Consider the following 21229-nt stretch of genomic DNA (forward strand, 5'->3'; position numbering starts at 1 on the left):
TCCGCTCCTGGTCTCGCTTTCTTTTAATACCCTGCATGGTTCTTCTCTGCTTGTAAAGGTAATTCATGACCTTACGGGACCACCTCAGACTCAGGATGCTCTCAGGAATGAATTTTATTAACCGAGCCCGCCTCCCTCAGGGCCTGCCCGTCCCCACAGGACTCCACTCTGCTCTGGTTGTCGCCTCTCCCGCTGCTCCCTGAGTGCCTCTCCGCTCCTGCCGGCCCCCTCAGCCTTTGAGGCTCTCTCTCAAAGTTCTCTCCGAGCTCTGCTCAGCACCACTGCCCTCCAGCTGCTCTCTGCTTCTTCATCCTTTGTTTTTTTTTGGTTTTTTTTTTGGTTTTTAATTTTTTTTTTTAATTTTATTTTATTTTTAAACTTTACATAACTGTATTAGTTTTGCCAAATATCAAAGTGAGGCCCTCGTTTGCCTTTCTGTAAGTCTGTATTTGTTCCTTTAATTGGCCGTGCCCTGTAGTCGTGCCGGGCTTTCTCTGGTTGCGGCCTGCGGGCTTCTCTTTCGGTGGTCCCTCGTGCTGTGGAGACCAGCTCAAGGCCGCGGGCCGCAATGGTTGCGGCACACGGGCTTAGTTGCCCCAGAGCATGAGGGAACTTCCCAGACCAGGGATCAAACCCATGTCCCCTGCCTTGGCAGGCGGACTCTTAACCCCTGGACCACCTGGGAAGGCCCTTAAATGTCTCTACCTGAAATTAGGCTGCATGCTTATGTGTTTATTGTCTGTCTTCCCCACTAGAGAAAAGGGACTTTGTCTCATTTACTCTTTATCCCAGAACATGGTCCATGGAACTTAGTAGGTGCCTTCTTTGTATTTATTGGATAAATGAAGGAAAAGGTAAAAGCTGGACATGAAATCTTCTGCAAAAGGACTCTTGTTTATGTGGGTAATGAGCTGTTAGGTAGAACTTGAACTATGGCCTCTTCGGTAAATCACAGGAAAGTAATTTTTTTGTTTTGCTTTGTTATAATCAATTGTTTGCTTTCCCACTGTTGTGCACTCAGTAGGTGTATCCACCTACCACACACGTACACATAGATCCACAGACATAGCATATACAGATAACATGTACTCATACACATAGTAATATACATTTACATACATACATAAAACATATACACTGACATTTATGCACATACACACATATTACATATACACCTAGCATAACATGTACATACTGTATTAAACCCCTGATGTTCTCCTCTTCCAGAGAATATGCTAGCTCACCCAGGGGGCCGTGTGACCCATCTCACCCTCACCCTCAGTCTGGGACACAGAACACAATCAGCTGCCCAAGCATGCATCAATTAACCAGTTCATTCATGCAAAGCATATTTAGGTGCTGGGAATGCAATTATAAGAAAGTTGGACACAGTCCCTCTTCTCCCCAAGCTGAGATTACCTAACAGTCCAGCAGTCTATTTCCCATGAAGCCTTCTGGGGTGAGCCAAAGCTTCTCTGAACCCGTCCTGGGGCCGCTGCTTTGTATCGCAAGCTGTGAAAGCCACAAATGAAGAGTTAAATGAGATCTATTTTGTATTCATGGATGACCGTGTTTACAACATTGGAGAAATCATTTAGCCTTAGTTAGTGAACATCTAACTAGAAGCAGAAAGTGGAAGACTCTAGCAGGGGTAACCTTGGCTCTCCTGACCTGGCATCTCTGCCCAGGCCGCCTTCAAATCTCAGAGGATGATGAGCAGAAAAAAACATTCCAGAAGGTATTACTCTCTAAGACACATATCAAACATTTAATACCTTCTCAGCAGCTGCTTCCAGAGAACGCAACCCAGGACAAGGAATATCAGATGAAAGGGGGAAAAGGTGCCTTAATGGAAAGGGGAAATTTGGAGACATGCACCTAAGTGAGGGGTTTGTCATCTGAAGAGATGCAAAGAGAAGATGACCATCTACAAGTTGAAGAGAGAGGTCTGGAACAGTCTTCCCCCCCAGCACACAGAAGGAACCAGTTTTGCTGACTTCTTGCCTCCAGAACAATGTGAGAGAAACTGATTCCTGTTGTTTAAGCAGTGAAGTCTGTGGTAACTTCTTATGGCAGTTCTAGAAACTGATCACATGCACCACGGCCTTGTCTAACTCAATGAAACTAAGCCATGCCGTGTGGGGCCACCCAAGATGGGCAGGTCATGGTGGAGAGGTCTGACAGAATGTGGTCCACTGGAGAAGGGAATGGCAAACCACTTCAGTATTCTTGCCTTGAGAACCCCATGAACAGTATGAAAAGGCAAAAAGATAGGACACTGAAAGATGAACTCCCCAGGTCAGTAGGTGCCCAATATGCTACTGGAGATCAGTGGAGAAATAACTCCAGAAAGAATGAAGAGATGGAGCCAAAGCAAAAACAATGCCCAGCTGTGGATGTGACTGGTGATGGAAGTAAAGTCCGATGCTGTAAAGAGCAATATTGCATAGGAACCTGGAATGTTAGGTCCATGAATCAAGGCAAATTGGAAGTGGTCAAACAGGAGATGGAAAGAGTGAACATTGACATTTTAGGAATCAGTGAACTAAAATGGACTGGAATGGGTGAATTTAACTCAGATGACCATTATATCTACTACTGTGGGCAGGAATGCCTTAGAAGAAATGGAGTAGCCCTTATAGTCAACAGAAGAGTCTGAAATACAGTACTTGGGTGTAATCTCAAAGACAACAGAATTATCTCTATTCATTTACAAGGCAAACCATTCAATATTATGGTAATCCAAGTCTATGCCCTGACCAGTAATGCTGAAGAAGCTGAAGTTTAACAGTTCTATGAAGACCTATAGGACCTTCTAGAACTAACACCCAAAAAAGATGCCCTTTTCATTATAGGGGACTGGCATGTAAAAGTAGGAAGTCAAGAGATACCTGGAGTAACTGGCAAATTTGGCCTTGGAGTACAAAATGAAGCAGGGCAAAAGCTAACAGAATTTTGCTAAGAGAACACACTGGTCATAGCAAACACCCTCTTCCAACAACACAAGAGAAGAGTCTACACATGGACTTCACCAGATGGTCAATACTGAAATCAGATTGATTATATTCTTTGCAGCCAAAGGTGGAGAAGCTCCATACAGTCAGCAAAAACAAGACTGGGAGCTGACTGTGGCTCAGATCATGAACTCCTTATTGCCAAATTCAGATTGAAATTGAAGAAAGTAGGGAAAACCACTAGACCTTTCAGGTATGACCTAAATGAAATCCCTTATGATTATACAGTAGAAGTGAGAAATAGATTCAAGGGATTAGATCTGATAGAGTGCCTGAAGAACTATGGGTGGAGGTTCGTGACGTTGTACAGGAGGCAGGGATCAAGACCATCCACGAGAAAAAGCAATGCAAAAAGGCAAAATGGTTGTCTGATGAGGACTTACAAATAGCTGAGGAAAGAAGAGACATGAAAAGCAAAAGAGAAAAGGAAAGATATAGCCATTTGAATGCAGAGTTCCAAAGAATAGCAAGGAGAGATAAGAAAGCCTTCCTCAGTGATCAGTGCAAAGAAATAGAGGAAAACAATAGAATGGGAAAGACTAGAGATCTCTTCAAGAAAATTAGAGATATCAAGGGAATATTTCATGCACAGATGGGCACAATAAAGGACAAAAATGGTATGGACCTAACAGAAGTAGAAGATACTAAGAAGAGGTGGCAAGAATACACAGAAGAACTGTACAAAAAAGATCTTCATGACCCAGATAACCACAATATTGTGATCATTCACCTAGAGCCAGACATCCTGGAATGTGAAGTCAAATGGGCCTTAGGAAGCATCACTACAAACAAAGCTAGTGGAGGTGATGGAATTCCAGTTGAGTTATTTCAAATCCTAAAAGATGATGCTGTGAAAGTGCTGCACTCAATATGCCAGCAAATTTGGAAAACCCAGCAGTGTCCACAGGACTGGAAAAGGTGAGTCTTCATTCCAATTCCAAAGAAAGGCAATGCCAAAGAATGCTCAAACTACCACACAATTGCACTCATCTCACATGGTAGCAGAGTAATGCTCAAAATTCTCCAAGCCAGGCTTCAACAGTATGTGAACCATGAATTTTCAAGCTGGTTTTAGGAAAGGCAGAGGAACCAGTGATCAAATTGCCAACATCCATTGGATCATAGAAAAATCAAGAGAATTCCAGAAAAACATCTACTTCTGCTTTATTGACTACACTAAAGCCTTTGACTGTGTGGATCACAATAAACTGTGGAAAATTCTTCAAGAGATGGGAATACCAGACCACCTCACCTGCCTCCTGAGAAATCTGTATGCAGATTAAGAAGCAACAGTTAGAACTGGACATGGAACAACAGACTGGTTCCAAATAGGAAAAGGAGTACATCAAGGCTGTATATTGTCACCCTGCTTATTTAAGTTATATGAAGACTACATCATGCGAAATGCCAGGCTGAATGAAGCACAAGCTGGAATCAAGATTCCTGGAAGAAATATCAGTAACCTCATATATGCAGATAACACCACCTTTATGGCAGAATTCGAAGAGGAACTAATGAGCCTCTGATGAAAATGAAAGAGGAGAGTTTAAAAGCTGGCTTAAGACTCAACATTCAGAAAACTAAGAACATGGCATCTGATCCCATCACTTCATGGCAAATAAATGGGGAAACAATGGAAACAGTGACAGACTTTATTTTGGGGGGCTCCCAAATCACTGCAGATGGTGATTACAGCCATGAAATTAAAAGATGCTTGCTCCTTGGAAGAAAAAAGCTGTGACCAACCTAGAGAGCGTATTAAAAAGCAGAGACATTACTTTGCCAACAAAGGTCCATCTAGTCAAGGCTATGGTTTTTCCAGTAGTCATGTATGGATGTGAGATTTGGACTATGAAGAAAGCTGAGCACCAAAGAATTGATGCTTTTGAACTGTGGTGTTGGAGAAGACTCTTGAGAGTCCCTTGGACTGCAAGGAGATCCAACCAGTCCATCCTAAAGGAAATCAGTCCTGGTTGTTCATTGGAAGGACTGATGTTGAAGATGAAACTCCAACACTTTGGCCACCTGATGTGAAGAACAGACTCATTGGAAAAGACCCTGATGCTGGGAAAGACTGAAGGCAGGAGGAGAAGGGGACGACAGAGGATGAGATGGTTGGATGGCATCACCGACTCAATGGATATGAGTTTGGGTAAACTCGGGGAGTTGGTGATGGACAGGGAGGCCTGGTGCGCTGCAGCCCATGGAGTTCCAAAGAGTCAGACACCACTAAGCTGCTGAACTGAACTGAGTAAGCATTAAGGTATAAATAAAGGACATGACATCAAAGTGTGTATAAGTATTTGAAATTTCAGTCTGCTCAGGATCCCAGGGGATAAAAAGAGAGGAGTATTTGCTGTATGAATTGTTTTAGCTGATAACTTATTGTTGTGCCCTGTTCAGTCGTGTCTGACTTTTTTGGACCCCATGAACTGTAGCCCACAGGCTCCTCTGTCCATGGGATTTCCCAGGCAAAAATACTGAAGTGGGTTGCCATTCCCTTCTCCAGGGAATGTTCCTCACCCAGGGATCGAACCCGCCTCTCCTGCATTTCCTGCATTGCAAGGCAGATTCTTTACCTGCTGAGCCATCAAGGAAGCCCTGACAACTTGTTTATTATTTATTCAACCAATGGAGCTTTGGGCCCCCACTTTGGGCCAGTCACTATTCAAGGCACTGGGGATACAGCAGGAAGTCCTGCCTGATCCATTCTGCTGGGGGAAGCCACAGCAGAAACTGGATCAAGAAGTAGATGAATGTGTGTCAGATAACGTGTTCAGTGGGAAGAGGAGAAAAACGAGGCAAAGAAAGGGAGCTGGGTGAGAGAGGATGTGAAACTTACAGAAGGTCCGGGAGCTACTCTGAGCAGTAGCTTTGGCATGAAGACTTGAGGGAAGTGAGGCCTGAGCCTTGCAGAAACTGGGGAAGGAGTCTTCTAGGAGGAAGGAGCAACAAGCGATGGGACCCTGGGGAGGTGGCCCTGTTCATGTTGTGTGATTCAAGTGGAATGAATGGGGGAGAAGTTTGAGAAGGCAGCGAGTCAGGAAATTGTGGGGTCTCAGATGGCTTAGGTTTTTAAGGGCACAGTGAGGACGTGGACCTTGACTGTGGGCGAGGAGGAAAGCTGTGTGTGTGGGGAGGGGGGCAGGGGTTGCACCTGAGGTGAGATGTGAGCAGCCTAGGCTTGCACACACAGGTGATTCTTTTCACACTGGGGGGCTCTTATGTGGAGAACAGACTGAGGAGGAGGGTAAATGTGGAAGTGGGGAGACCAAGGACAGCCACTGGGATGACCGCGGAGAGGATGGGGTCTGGGATTGGGGTGGTAGCTTGGAGACAGTGGGAAGTAATTGGATTCCAAGTGTCCTTTGAAGGTAGCATTAACAGAATCTGTGAGGGACCAAAGGTGAGAAGAATCAAGGTGTCCTTCTGAACATCAGAAAGGGAGAGGGAGCTGGTGTGGAAGGGAGAAGAGGAACTTAGTTTCCAACTTGTAGAGATGTCAGTCAAGATTTCAAGTAGATTTGGATATAAGTTTATGTCTGGAAGTAGCAACTACCACTTAACCCTGTTTGGGGCTTCCCTGGTGGCTCAGACAGTAAAGAATCTGCCTGCAATGCAAGAGACCAGGGTTCAGTCCCTGGGTGTGGAAGATCTCCTGGAGAAGGGAATGGCAACCCACTCTAGTATTCTTGCCTCGAGAATTCCGTGGACAGAGGAGCCTGGCAGGCTGCAGTCCATGGGGTCACAAAGAGTCAGACAAGACTGAGCGACTAACCACCCTTTTGGAGTACTTCCTTTGTGCCAAGCATTTTGCCAAGTGCTTCATCAGTATTAGCCTAATCTGTTTATGAGGTGGGGGAGCCCTGTTTTCTGCTCCATTTTACAGGTGAAAACACAGAAGAACAGATGTATTGAGTAACCTGCCCCAGGCTACAGGGCTGTGTGCAGCAGGCAGTCTAGACCCAGAGTCCTTACATACAACCTCATAGGAAAGGAGAGAAGGCAGATTTCTGTCTTTGTTTCTCTGTATTCCTTGCGGATCAGATGTGAAGCATCATGATGACAGCAACCTGCTGCTCACCGGCCTGGCTGTCAGAGGTCTGGTCTTCCTCTGGGAGAAGAGTCAACTCCAGACTGAGAACTTTCAACTGTTTAACTGATCTTGTGGCCTGAGGATATTCAATCCAGAAACTAAATACCATGATATATCCAAATTTGCTAAGCTGATAAATAAAGTGTATGAGATCAAATGAGAACAGATGGTAGGATGTAGAGACATCGCCTCTCCCAGCTACTTTGGTTTTTGTTCTTCAGTCACTCAGTCGTGTCTGACTCTTCGTGAGCCCACAGACTGCAGCACGCCAGGCTCCTCTGTCCTCCACCATCTCCCGGAGTTTGCTCAAATTCATATCCATTGAGTCGGTGATGCCATCCAGCCATCTCATCCTCTGTTGCGTCTTCTCTTCCTGCCTTCAATCTTTCCCAGCATCAGGGTCTTTTCCAATGAGTCGGCTCTTTGCAGCAGGTGGCCAAAGTATTGGAGTTGCAGCTTCCGCATCAGTCCTTCCAATGAATATTCAGGGTTGATTTCCTTTAGGATTGACTGGTTTGATCTCCTTACAGTCCAGGGGACTCTCAAGAGTCTTCTCTCAGCTTTATTATTCTTAGTTTTTCTTTCAAGGGAAATTTGAGAGTGTTAGCTAACAAATGTAAAGAAGCTATATCTGGGGACTTCCCTAGTGGTCCAGTGGCTAAGGCTCCACACTCCCAATGCAGGGGAGCTGGGTTTGATCCCTGGTCAGGGAACTAGACCCCACATGCCCCAACTAAAAGTTCAAATGCTGCAACTAAAGATCCCTCGTGCCACGGCGAAGACCAGGTGCAGCTACATAAATAAAGAAAGAAGAGCTAATGTGAAAATACGAATAGTTAAATTCCTTTCTTGAATAGTCTTTTGATATGTGGCTTTAATAAGCTTTATTAACTACTGAGTGAACACTAAGGATCACGTTTAAAGTGTGTATTAAATTACAAAGGATGATAGTACATCCCACCACCCAGTTTAATAAATAGAACACTGGCATCACTCAGAAGCCCTCTGTTTCCCCACTGATCATGACATCCTTTTTCTAGACGTCCATTTCCCTCTGTCCTCTGTCACCCTCTCCCTGGGTTTTGTGATAACTGCTCGACTTTTCCTAACAGCTTTCCTACACATACATCTCAAATGATAGAATTGCATTTCATCTGTTTGTGAACCTTATGTAAGGGGAATAATACTGTATGTATTATTCTGTGGCCGACTCCTTTTACACTTTATTTATGAGGTTTTTCTGTTTCATTATCTGTAGGTATAGTGTTTATTGCAGTGTATTCCATCTTAGTGAAAGTGGAAGTCTCTCAGTTGTGCCCGACTCTTTGCGACCCCATGGACTATACAGTCCATGGAATTCTCCAGGCCAGAATACTGGAGCGGGTTGCCATGCCCTCCTTCAGGGAATCTTCCCAACCCAGGGATCGAACCCAGGACTCCCGCATTATTCTTTACCAGCTGAGCCATAGGGGAACCCCAAGAATATTGGAGTGGGTCACCTATTCCTTCTCCAGCAGATCTTCCCAACTCAGGAATTAAACTGGGGTCTCCTGCATTGCCGGCGGATTCTTTACCAGCTGAGCCACCAGGGAAGCCCATTCCATCTTAGTAATGTTCCACAGTTCATTTACCCGTGCTGTGTGATGGATATTGGAGTTATTCTACTTTGGGGCAATTAGGAACGTGTTTCTGTGAACATGCGTTTTGCCTTTTCAATGAGCCTTCCTATCCTAGTGAACACATGCAAGTGCAAGTGATTCTCTTGTTTAAAAACATCTGAGGAGAACTGCTGTGCTGCAGGGTGTGTTTATCCTCCACTCGATCAGATGACTCTAACAGCAACCCGTTTTCTGCGGTGCTTCCAGTTTACTTTCCTACCAGCCACACAGAAAAGCTGCCCTGGCTCCACTGCCCTGACTATACCGGGATAGGCACGTTTCACTATTTTTGTCACGGGGAGGCAGGGAGGAAGGGAAGGGCGAAGACCAATGAATGCTCATGTGGTTTTAATCTGCATTTCGTAGATTACTAATGAGGTTGAGTTTGTTTTTTTTTTTTTTCCTTTTTTTTCCATTTAGTTTTTTCCTTTCATAAAATGCCTATTGGAGAGTATTTTTTGATGGTATTTCCCTTTTTCTTGCTGATTTCTAGGAGTTCCTTGTGGACACAACGTGTGGCAGATATTATCTCCCACCCTGTGGGTAGTCTTTTTACTCTCTGTGTGTGCTTAGTAGCTCAGTCGTTTTCGACTGTTTTGTGACCCCCATGGACTGTAGCCTGCCAGGTTCCTCTGTCCCTGGGATTTCCCAGGCAAGAATACTGGGGTGGGTTGCCATTTCCTTCTCCAGGGGATTTTCCTGACTCAGGGATCAAACCCGAGTCTCCTGTGTCTCCTGCATTGCAGGCAGATTCTTTACCTGCTGAGTCTTTGGGGAAGTCCCCTTTTACTCATTATGGTGCTGCTGCTACTGCTGCTGCTGCTAAGTCACTTCAGTCGTGTCCCACTCTGTGCGACCCCATAGACGGCAGCCCACCAGGCTCCCCCATCCCCGGGACTCTCCAGGCAAGAACACTGGAGTGGGTTGCCATTTCCTTCTCCAATGCATGAAAGTGAAAAGTGAAAGTGAAGTCGCTCAGTCGTGTCTGACTCATAGCGACCCCATGGGCTGCAGCCTACCAGGCTCCTCCATCCATAGGATTTTCCAGGCAAGAGTACTGGAGTGGGGTGCTATGTGACTTTAATAAAAAGAAGTTCTTAATTTTAATGCTATGAAATTTGTTTATTTTTCTTTTATGCTTGGTGTTTTCTTGATCTCGGTAAAGAAAATCTTTTACTACCTCTGAAATCATGACCACATTAAGCTGTTTGGTTAGCCAAAACGTCTGCTGGATTTTTCCATAAGCTGTAATAGATCTTTTTGGCCAACCCAATATATGCCTTCTAAAGAACATCTTATGTAGGCTTTCACACTTTGATATTCAGCCCATTTAGAATTGATTTTTCTGTATAGTGTGAAGTCGGAGTCTAATTTCATTTTTTTCTTATAGTAGCATTTTTTCTATGTTATTTCTATCATTTTATTTATTTTAATGTGTATTTACAATGCATTTATATTATTAAAATTCTGATTTAATTCATATCTAAATCATGTGATTCTGCTTACTAGGAGGGGAGAAAAGCCATCCTAGGATTTTGATTGAGAGTGCAAAATTCTATAATCCAATTTAGGGAGAATTAACATCTTTTACAAGGGCTTCCCTGGGGGCTCAGTGGTAAAGAATCCACCTGCCAATGTAGGAGACACAGATTCAATCCCTGGGTGGAGAAGATCCCTTGGAGAAAGAAGTGGCAACCCATTCCAATATTCTTGCCTGGAAAACTCCATGGACAGAGGAGCCTGGCGGGCTGCAGTCCATCGGATCACAAAGAGTTGGACACGACTGAGCAACAAAACAAGAACAACAAACATCTTTTCATCCTCAGTTCTTTCAATCGATGAATATAGAATCTCTCCATCTATGTCGGTCTTCTCTGTGGTCTCTTAACTTTACAAGTATCTCCTCTGGGGCTTTGCCCCTCTTTTGTTAAATTTATTACTACAGATGCTTCGTATTTTGTGTTGCTTTTATAGATGCTATATTGTTTTCTTGCTGGTTAAAGACTTGTACAACTTTTAAAACTTTTGCTGTGCAAAGACCCTGTTAAGAAAATAAGGAGACGTTCATGTATGTTGATGGGAATGTAAAATGGTCCAGCATCTTTGGAAAACTGTTTGGTAGGTTCTTATAAAACTAAACATGCAGTTACCATATATCTAAGACATTGTACTCTTGGGTGTTTATCCCAGTGAAATTGAATCTTATGTGTGTACAAAAATCTGTACATGAATGTTCATAGCACCTTTATTTATAAGAGCCAAGGACTAGAAACAGCCCAGGTGTCCTTTGGCCGATGAATAGTGGGACTACCTGTAGTACATCCACACCATGAAAGACTTCTCAGCAGTAAAAAGGAATGAAGTGTTGATACATTCAACAGTGTCAATGAATGTCAAAGACATTAAGCTGAGTTTCTTTATTTTTCAGTCTTCCTTCCCTGTCCTCAGTTTTTTCAGCACTTGCTTTCAGTATTTGTCAGTAAACTTGCAATAAGCCTCTCAGGAAACACCATGGAGAAGCCATGTGACAGGCAATTGAGCAAAAACAACTTAGGAACATCAGGAAACTCAAAAAAGGGACTCTGCAAACTGGTTTTTGCTGAACTCTGTGTGTAGGGTTACAGAGATAAAGCCAGATCCTGTGCACTTCCCCATCAAAGGTATTTTTCACTGTTCGGCAGGTCAGCAACCCTGGTAGATCTCAATTTGTATTTGTAACAGACTACAGACTCCAGTTACAGTCAAACTCAAGGCAAGCAGACACATATCGCATTCCTAGGCGAACACATAGATATTCAAGTTCCTGTCCCTTAACCCAATCTAGCTCTGATTTTGCAGTGCAGGTTGGTGAGTTTTCTTGAGATTGTTGGCATGCCACTAAAAATGGAGGAAAATGCAAGGGTAGGGGTGAAACTGCGTGCACTTTGGATCTGAATGAAGCTGCAGCCTAGGTTAGAAATCTAAGTATAGCCTAATGTATGAAATAGATACCTGAGGGGAACATACTGGGTAACACAAGGAACTCTACTTAATGCACTGCCGTGACCTAACTGGGAAGGAAATCCAAAAGCAGGGGGATACATGTGTATGTATGGCCGATTCATTTGCTGTGTAGCAGAACCTAACACAACATTGTGGAGCAACTGTGCTCCAAGACAAATTTTAAAGAAGATGAAGAAATACAAGTAGAGCCTAAAATAGCACATGTTCTTTGAAGAGCTAATTTTTTATTTGAGGGTCCTGAGACCTTAGTTATAGGACCAGTTTTGATCCTGACTCGCTGGTGGGGTCTCGGTCAATTAGTTTTCCCTGTCTGTGTCAGGAGTGACACTCCCTCTCCTTCCTTGCCTTGTGTGGTTGTTGAGATGTTGTAGGATCAGAGCAGCATCAAAGTCAGACAAGCGCTAAAGATGAGCAGAGTGCAGCTGTTTACCCTGTGTGCTTTTGGTCTGTCCCCAGCCACATCACTGGCCATGCCCTGCTGGACCTGCCCGTCCTTCGACTCCCTGGGGAGATGCCCTCTGCCCTCCGAGAGCAGCTGGACCACACATTCTGAAGACACCAGTAGTCCTAGTTTTGGCCCCTCGTACACAGACCTGCAGCTCGTCAGTGCTGGGGAGCAGAGTGGCCTGGCTTCCGGGGCCGACTCGACAGGTAAGAGGGAGCCCCGGGCCAGAGGGCTCTGCAAACCACTTTTGGTTGCCTCTCATCAAATCTCTGCAGCCAGCTTTGTTTGCAGAATGAAGTCAGGCGTAGTCATCCAGTGGAGAAAGCCAGTGCCCTCGGTGTTTCAGAATTGCGTTGGGGAAAACACGCGTGCAGACTGGCTGGTTGGTTGGCAGGTTCGCACACCTGGGAAACCATTTGCCATGCTGTCTTAAGGGGCTGTCTTCTGACTGTTCTGTCCAAGCACAGTTCCCTGTCAGCTTGTTTTCTCCTTGGGTAACTGAACGGTGTGTGATGTGCGCAAGGCTGAAGCTTTCATCCCACCACCTACGCACCTCCCCTGTTCTGCAAAGGGAGGTTAGATTTAAGCAGAGAAGAAAGTCAACGTTATGTGAAGCGGAATGAGAATCGGGCCGCAGACGCTGTGTCTAGGCTGCAGATAATTTCGTTGTTCTGTTTACTCTTTTGTGCCTGAATATTGAGCTAGCTCTGCATCAGTCTGAAACATCCCATGTTCTCATTTATAGCATTTCCGGTAGGTGTGTAAGGTGGATGCTTGCTGGCTTTGCAGGTAGAGGTTGCCGGCCTGTCCCTACACTCTGGATTGTGGCTTGGGTTTACAACAGTGTTGGAAGGACGTAGCCTGTGCTTAGGGTTTAGGCCATTTGGCCCCGGGGATTGCCTTCCTTTGAAAGGAATAGAGGTACTAATGGTTTCTCTGTGGATGAGTTTACCCAGCATGTCTGGCAATATTTGTTTCTCCTTCTCAAAGCTGTCCTTTGGGAATGTGTCTCTGGATCCGTTTTCAAATTTGGGGTAACATTTGCCGTCATGCTGTGTGCTCCTGGGGGTTTCCACAAGTGGACAGAGTGATCCCTCTTGCAGACTAAAGGGTTCAGACAGGATTTGGTTTGGTATTGGATAATATTGCAAAGAATCCTGGTTTATGATGATCTCTTTCTGAAGAAGCCACAGTTCTTTATTGTGTTTTGTTTGCTCTGACACTCTCTCAGTTCTGGTTGATGCTCTGTGACTGATGTTCTTGGTCTGCGGCTAGAATACACACCCATCTCCCCCATGGGAAGCATTTCATGGATGGGAATGTCTCGTGGATGGGAAGTCGGAAGCTGTGGCTGTGCTTGGCTCCCTTCGCTTCTCCTTGCTCCCAATCTCCTGGCCCAGCCTTCCCCAGGAGGAGGAGGCAGGCAGTGTATTTGCTAAGAGCACACAGACTCTGGAGTCAGACTGCTCAGGTTTGCGTCCTCCGGCCGTTGTGACCTCGGGCAAGATTCTTAATAGCTTTAGGACTCAGTCTCCCCATCGGAAAAATGGCCATAAGAATAGTACTGCTGCTGCTGCTGCTAAGTCGCTTCAGTCGTGTCCGACTCTGTGCGACCCCAGAGTCGACAGCCCACCAGGCTCCCCTGTCCCTGGGATTCTCCAGGCAAGAACACTGGAGTGGGTTGCCCTTACCTCTGCCAAATTACTACTCAGTCCAAGTGAGACAGTTTATGTATAACAATTACACAATGCCTGACACAGAATAAAGGCTCATCGAGGATAATTTCCTCTCTCTCCTGCCCCAGGGTTCTGGTTGCTTAAAAGAAGTAGAGGTGGGCTCCTCACTGCAGGAAGAGTCAAAATCGCTGGACTCAGGTTGATTTTTTTCAGTCTCCTCTTAAGTGAAAATTGCTTTCATTCCTAGAGGTTCAGATGATGAAGATCAGAGTCCTAGGCTGAACTGAACGTTGTTCATCAGTCCCCAAAGCTTATAATTGTGTTCAGTATCTACCTTTTTGTGGAGAAGGCCTACCCCCATGTCTTTTGGTTGGGGTCCTGGCAGGAAGTGGATGGTGCCCTCAAAGGGGTTCATCTGAAGGGAGTTTAATGCAAGGACTGCTTACAGAGGCAGCGAGAGCTTAGAGTCATGAGACAGGGACTGTCCCATAGGTTTCAAGAATAGCACCCCTGCCAGAGGCTCAGTGAAGTGGGGAGGACGAGGGAAATAACCCCCCCGAACTTGTGCTGGTGCTCCCATTGGCAGACCTCATCAGAAACCAAAGGGCACAAAGCTCGTAGCGGTCAGCCGCTAGACCATGCAGGAGGTGTCGGGGGGTGAAGAATGGCTTTGGGGTGAGGGGTGAGGTGAACAAGTGGAGAATGGGATGGGGCGAGGCTGATGCTCGTGGTCCCTCTCCTGTGTGGAGTGGGATCGCGGTGGCCCCGGGTGGGCCCGGCCAGCTTACTTTGGCTCTGTTGCTCTGTACCCCCCGCAGCAAGCCTTGCCCCTTCCTTGCCCCGCCAGGGCAGCTGTTCTGCAGCGGATTGGCAGCGTCTCCAGGCAGCCCCTGATTCCCACTGTAATTGTGGAAGAGAGACTCTGTGATCAGCCTACCCCTCTCTTGTCATTTTCTCACCAAGGGGATAATTAGGAGGAGGAAGGCAAACATTCCCCAAATCCCCTCACCTTGGTTAAATCACAGGCTGAGGGCAGAGCTGGAGAGCCGTGTGGATGTCTGCTCTGGGGTTCGACTTGCCAGTGCAGATGCCACAGGTGAGAACAGGCCAGATCCCCCAGTAACACCGTCTCCCCAGGGTCCCCTTCCGCCAGATGACAGGCACACCCTGTTGTCTTCAGCAGTCAGAGTAGCTCTGTAAGGCCACTAGTTTTACCTGAGTTGATAAATAGAGGGGCCAAGAAATAAAAAATCAGCCTTCTGCCTCAGAAGTCCATGGCAACCCAGGGAAGAGAGAATACAGAAACGTTCGCCGTCACACAAGCTGCTGCTAAGTGGTGGGTCTGCATTTTGGTTTTGTTTTATGCACAGGAAAGGCGTTGTTTTAGCATGCGATTAGAATGCTCAGTCCTGTGTGCAAACGGAGGTGTGTCATGCTGAGTGAAGCACACAGCAGGTGTTTAATCCTTGTCTGTTGAACGGCTCCTTGGATGAAAGGAGTAGGATTGCAGGTGGTGAGACTCCTCTGCATCCCAGACATCTGTATCCCACGTGGATCTGAGTCCAGCATTTCTCCCAGGTGTGTCCACGTATGTGTGTTAGTTGCTCAGTCGTGTCTGACCCTTTGAGACCCCATGGACCGTAGCCCACCGGGAGTGGGCTGCCATTCCCTTCTCAAGGGGATCTTCCCGACCCAGGGATTGAACCCGGGTCTTCCTGCATTGCAGGCAGATTCTTTACCATCTGAGCTACCAGGGAAGCCCAAGTGTGTCCCATGCAGAAGCCGAAGAAAAGCCAGAACGCTGGACTCTCCGGAGAGTCGTAACATGTATTAGCTTATTAAAGATAGAGTCATAGCATGTATTAGCTTGTTAAAGATTTTGAAGCCTTCTGAAATGATATATGTTTACGTATGGATCTACATATATGTATAATTTATATTTGTGTGTGTATATGTGTATATCCAGGCTTCCTTGGTGGCTATGGGGTCACGAGTCGACACGACTGAGCAGCTAAACAGCAACAATGTATGTATATGTACACACACCTATGTTTATATATGTATTCAAGTAAATTTGGTCTTCCATTCACCTATAGTGCCTACCTGGTTACCTGGTCAGATCTCAAGGTACAGAAACCCAAACATACATAAATTCACAGATTTGAGCTGGAAGCACATGCCATTGCTAAAGTGTTGGGAATCCAGAGAAACCAGAAGGAAATACTTGGACAAACTTCTCTGGATTTACAAAGGTCGCTCTCCTTTGTCTCACGCTCTGCTATACCTTTTGGCCTTTTTTAAAATTCTCATTCAATAGACTGAAGACTACATTTTGCCAAACATTCTTTGTATTTAAAGCCCTTGTGGGCTTTAAAATAAATGTAGACCAGATGTTCTTGATTTATTTGCATTTAACTGATCATAGTGGAATTTTGCCAGAGCAGTAGGATATCCCCAGGGATTTTGGACTTTTTCTTTTCTCAGACACAAATGTTTATGATGGGTAGAAAGCTTTGGACTGGAGAGTTCACTTTTTTGTGACAAGCATTTCTTAGACGCTCAGAAAGTTTCTGTTTTCAATGACTGGTTAAGGATGATGTGAAAACATCACAGGGGCCATGTGGCTCTTTGCAGGATGTAACATGTTTCTCTGTTGCCTGCTTTCTCATAATCCTGCTGCCGCTGGTAGAACACTAGGTTCAGGGGCCCAGAGTTCCAGTAAACGGTGATTATCATTGAGCATGATGGGGTACAGGGGATGCTGGTTATTCTTTTTTTTTTAATTTTTGATGTATTATATATTTCTTTTTGGCTGCGCTGGGTCTTTGTTGCTGTGCACAGACTTTCTCTAGTTGCAGTGAGTGGGGAGCACTCACTGTTGTGAGTGCTGGCTCAGTTGTTGTGGCTCCTGGACTCCGCTCGCTTGCAGCACGTGGATCGAACCTGTGACCCTGCATTAGCAGGCGAACTCTTAACCACTGTGCCATCAGCCAAGTCCACGATTCTGGTTATTCCTAAGGCACATTTGTATTTTATGATTTTCTTTTCGCCTTGAATATATTTTGTGTGGAAGATGAAATGAGTTAACTTATTTTAGAAATTCTTTACCTAGCTACAAATATCAGTGATAACTCATATTCCTCTTGAGCATTAGTCTCCTCAACATTAAAGGACAGTAGAACATACTTTAAAACAAACTACATCTTTTTATCTTGAATTGAAAGTGAAAGTCATTCAGTCTTGTCCAACTCTTTGCAAGGATTCTCCAGGCCAGAATACTGGAGTGGGTTGCCATGCCCTCTTCCAGGGGATTTTCCCAACCCAGGGATCAAACCCAAATCTCCCTCATTGCAGGCAGATTCTTTACCATCTGAGCCACCAGGGAAGCTATCAGGGAAGCCTTTCTCTTTCACTAACAAATACAAATTTGTCCCCATTTCTGTTTTTAGGATGCCCAGGATCCTTGATGTTCTTCTTTTTAAAAATTTTTTTGCAGGGGGGTAGAAGTCACATGATATAAAACATATTGCTTTAACCATATTTAACTGTACAGTTCAGTGGCATGAAGTTCATTCACATTGTTGTGCAACTCTCAGCGTCATCCATCTCCTGAATTTTTCATCTTCCTAACCTGAAACTCGGTCCCCATTAAGTACCAACTCCCCACCCCCCACCCCTGTACTTTCTGACTCTATGAATGTGACTATTCTAAGTACCTCATATAAGTAGAATCAGTAGAATCAAACAGTATTTGTGTACACCTAGTGGTAAAGAGAGAAGGCAATGGCACCCCACTCCAGTACTCTTGCCTGGAAAATCCCATGGACGGAGGAGCCTGGTAGGCTGCAGTCCATGAGGTCGCAAAGAGTCGGACACAACTGCGTGACTTCACTTTCACTTTTCACTTTCGTGCATTGGAGAAGGAAATGGTAACCCACTCCAGTGTTCTTGCCTGGAAAATCCCAGGGACGGGGGAGCCTGGTGGGCTGCCCTCTCTGGGGTCATACAGAGTCGGACACGACTGAAGTGACTTAGCAGCAGCAGCAGCAGTGGTAAAGAACCTGCCTGCCAGTACAGGAGATGTAAGAGACGTGGGTTCAATCTCTGGGTCAGGAAGATCCCCTGGAGGAGGGCATGGCAACCCACTCCAGTGCTCTTGCCTGGAGAATCCCATGGACACAGGAGCCTGGTGGCCTGCCGTCCATAGGGTCGCACAGGCTTGAACACAACTGAAGCGACTTAGGACGCACAGTGTATATTGGAATGCATTTTTAAGATGTAACTTAGTATTTGGCATACAAACAGATTGTACCTTTTTTTACCCCCTGTGCTATGGTTTGTTTCCATTAGGTTGTACATTTTGGATTTAAATCGGTATTTTAAAACTTTGATGATTGCTTTCTTTCAAAGTTTCTCCAGAGAGGTTCAAAAGTTTCTCAGAAACACAAACTTCTTTTTGAGTAAAACGGGTATTTTACCTGTCATTGCAAATGTAGAGAAGAGTGAGATATATGACATCTGTCTATGAAGAATAGATAATCTCCAGGCAAATTTTTGCCTTTGAAAGGATTATTATATATAACTTTAAAAATAGTTTTTATCTATAGAGCATCTAGTATGTGCCAGAAAATAATTTTCATCTACAGAAAATCTAGTATGTCACACACATATACACACACATTTAATCTTTACAAACTTTTAGATCCATCTAGTCAAGGCTGGAGAAGGAAATGGCAACCCACTCCAGTGTTCTTGCCTGGAGAGTCCCAGTGATGGGGGAGCCTGGTGGGCTGCCGTCTATGGGGTTGCACAGAGTCGGACACGAGTGAAGCAACTTAGCAGCAGCAGCAGTCAAGGCTATGGTTTTTCCAGTGGTCATGTGTGGATGTGAGAGTTGGACTATAAAGAAAGCTGAGCACTGAAGAATTGATGCTTTTGAACTGTGGTGTTGGAGAAGACCCTTGAGAGTCACTTGGACTGCAAGGAGATCCAACCAGTCCATCCTAAAGGAAATCAGTCCTGAATATTCATTGGAAGGACTGATGTTGAAGCTAAAACTCCAATACTTTGGCCAGCTGATGCAAAGAGCTGACTCATTTGAAAAGACCCTGATGCTGGGAAAGATTGAGGGCAGGAGGAGAAGGGGATGACAGAGGATGAGATGGTTGGATGGCATCACTGACTCGATGGACATGGGTTTGGGTGAACTCCAGGAGTTGGTGATGGACAGGGAGGCCTGGCGTTCATGGGGTCGCAAAGAGTCAGACACGACTGAGCAACTGAACTGAAGTAGATATTACTATTTCATTTTATAGATGCAGAAACATGGCTAAAGATATGAAATTATCTGGCCAAAGACACATGACTCTAAAGAGTAGCGTTGGGATTCAGTCCCAGTCTCTCTCCTCCATTTCCCCACCCGGTTCCTGGGAATGAGAGGCTGGTGTTTGTGGATGCAGTGAGTGTGGACAGGGGTTGCAGACAGCCCTCCTGGGGCCTGGCACTGCTTCCTCTACATCCCAGGGCCTGTGTACAAACCTCCCTCTGGGTCGATCTCACCGGATGGCAATGACTTGTTCAGGAGTCCCCACTAGACTGAGACCTTTTTGGAAGCTGGAACCACATCCTATTCATTTTATGTTCCCATGGTGTGCCTGGCACATTGAAATTACACAGTGGATCCTCGTAGAATAAATTAACTATTCTGATAAAGGGCTGGAAGGCCTGTGTTCCCAATCCTACTCTCCAATTATCTAGGCTTAAGTGTATTTGCTAATTGAAGTGTAACTTCATAACAGGGAAGAAGTAAAAGAACAAATAGTTACAGCTAGTCTGAAAAGATGAGTTTTTCCCCTGTGTTTTCAAATGTTAGGCATTTATCCAGTGGTATCCATTCATTTTGTTTTCTTATTTGGATCTTATTATCACCTTTTGGGCATCCCAGGTGGCTCAGTAGTAAAGAATCCATTTACCAATGCAGGAGACGAAGGTTTGATCCTTGGGTCAGGAAGATCCCCTGGAGAAGGAAATGGCAACCCACTCCAGTATTCTTGCCTGGAGAATCCCATGGACAGAGGAGCCTGGTGAGCTACCATCCATAGGGTTGCAAGAGTCAGACACAACTTCAGTGACTAAAGAACAACAACAAAGATGTTTTAAATTGTATGTGAATGTATATGTGTGCAGTGGGGGATTCTCTGTTTGGTATCTCAGAATCTCGCTTACCCAGAATATGTCAGAGTGCAAAGAAGGTGATTTGGGGAAAGTTTTTTGGGGACAGTCCTTGTGACTATTGAACCATCTGTGTAAAGCAAAATCTGAGAAGGAGTGGCAGAGTTTTAGATGCTGTGCTCCATACAGATGATCTAAACCAGATCTTTGACAACTACTTGGTAAACAAACAAAAACAAAAAACTGTGACCTCCAACCAGAGATTTTGCAAATCCCTTTTAGAATTGCTAATGCTCTAGTCCTGAAGAGGAAGTGGCAACTGCAATGCCTTTTACTGATTACCTTCCGAGGTGTTCTGTGTACTGTTGTGATCTTCAGCTTTACAGATGATGACACCCAGAGGCACACATTAGTTAAGTGACAGAATTCGGACTGATGTCCAGGCTTGTTGACGCTGTGCAGCTCCGCCCGTCCTGTAGCAGAGCTCCCTGCAAGGACCATGTCACGGCACCCACTCCTACAGGGCAGAACTTAAGAGGCTGTGTTCCTCCGGTGCCAAACAGGTGATCTAAACTAGATACCACTTAGAACTGAAAGTGTCCATGAACTTGGATGGGGCTCCCCTGATAGCTCAGTGGTAAAGAATCCACCTGCAATGCAGAAGATGCGGGTTTGATCCCTGGGTTGGAAAGATCCCCTGGAGGAGGAAATGGCAACCCACTCCAGTGTTCTTGCCTGGAGAATCCCGTGGACAGAGGAGCCTGGTGGGCTACAGTCCTTGGTGTCGCAGAGAGTCGGACAGGACTGAGTGACTGAGTACATGACCTTGGATAACAGGTTGCTATTGTCTCTCACCTCAAGGGAGGTTAGTAAAAGGAGCCTTTCCTTCATTTATGAGTACAGGGAGCAAACTGTAGTAGCATTTGCAGTACCCCTTAATCATCCACAGAAATCATAGATATTCGCACATTATAAGTTTTGACAGATTATCTCAAAGTATCATGTATCTCATTGCAACTTAGAAACCATGGTAGCTATTGACTGTATTAGTGGCTGTATTAATGGTGGTATTAATATTCTGCTGTCATCCAGGTAACACACATGGTGGCTTGGACTAGGGCAGTGAACTCGGTTAGTGCCCTGTCAGGAACTGAACAGATTCAAAA

General features: G+C 45.2%; 1 protein-coding gene across 4 annotated transcripts in view; it reads left to right on the plus strand.

The window, feature by feature from the left end:
• STON2 (stonin 2) overlaps positions 1 to 21229 on the plus strand; it is a 170703-nt gene that overhangs the window by 60893 nt on the left and 88581 nt on the right. For all 4 annotated transcript variants that reach the window (XM_006049560.4, XM_006049558.4, XM_006049559.4 and 1 more), the window contains one exon: positions 12228 to 12422. In XM_006049560.4, the coding sequence (XP_006049622.4) occupies positions 12228 to 12422 (195 nt within the window). The remainder of the gene's footprint in view (positions 1 to 12227; positions 12423 to 21229) is intronic.

Source organism: Bubalus bubalis, chromosome 11, assembly GCF_019923935.1.
Source record: "Bubalus bubalis isolate 160015118507 breed Murrah chromosome 11, NDDB_SH_1, whole genome shotgun sequence".
Taxonomy (NCBI): Eukaryota; Metazoa; Chordata; class Mammalia; order Artiodactyla; family Bovidae; genus Bubalus; species Bubalus bubalis.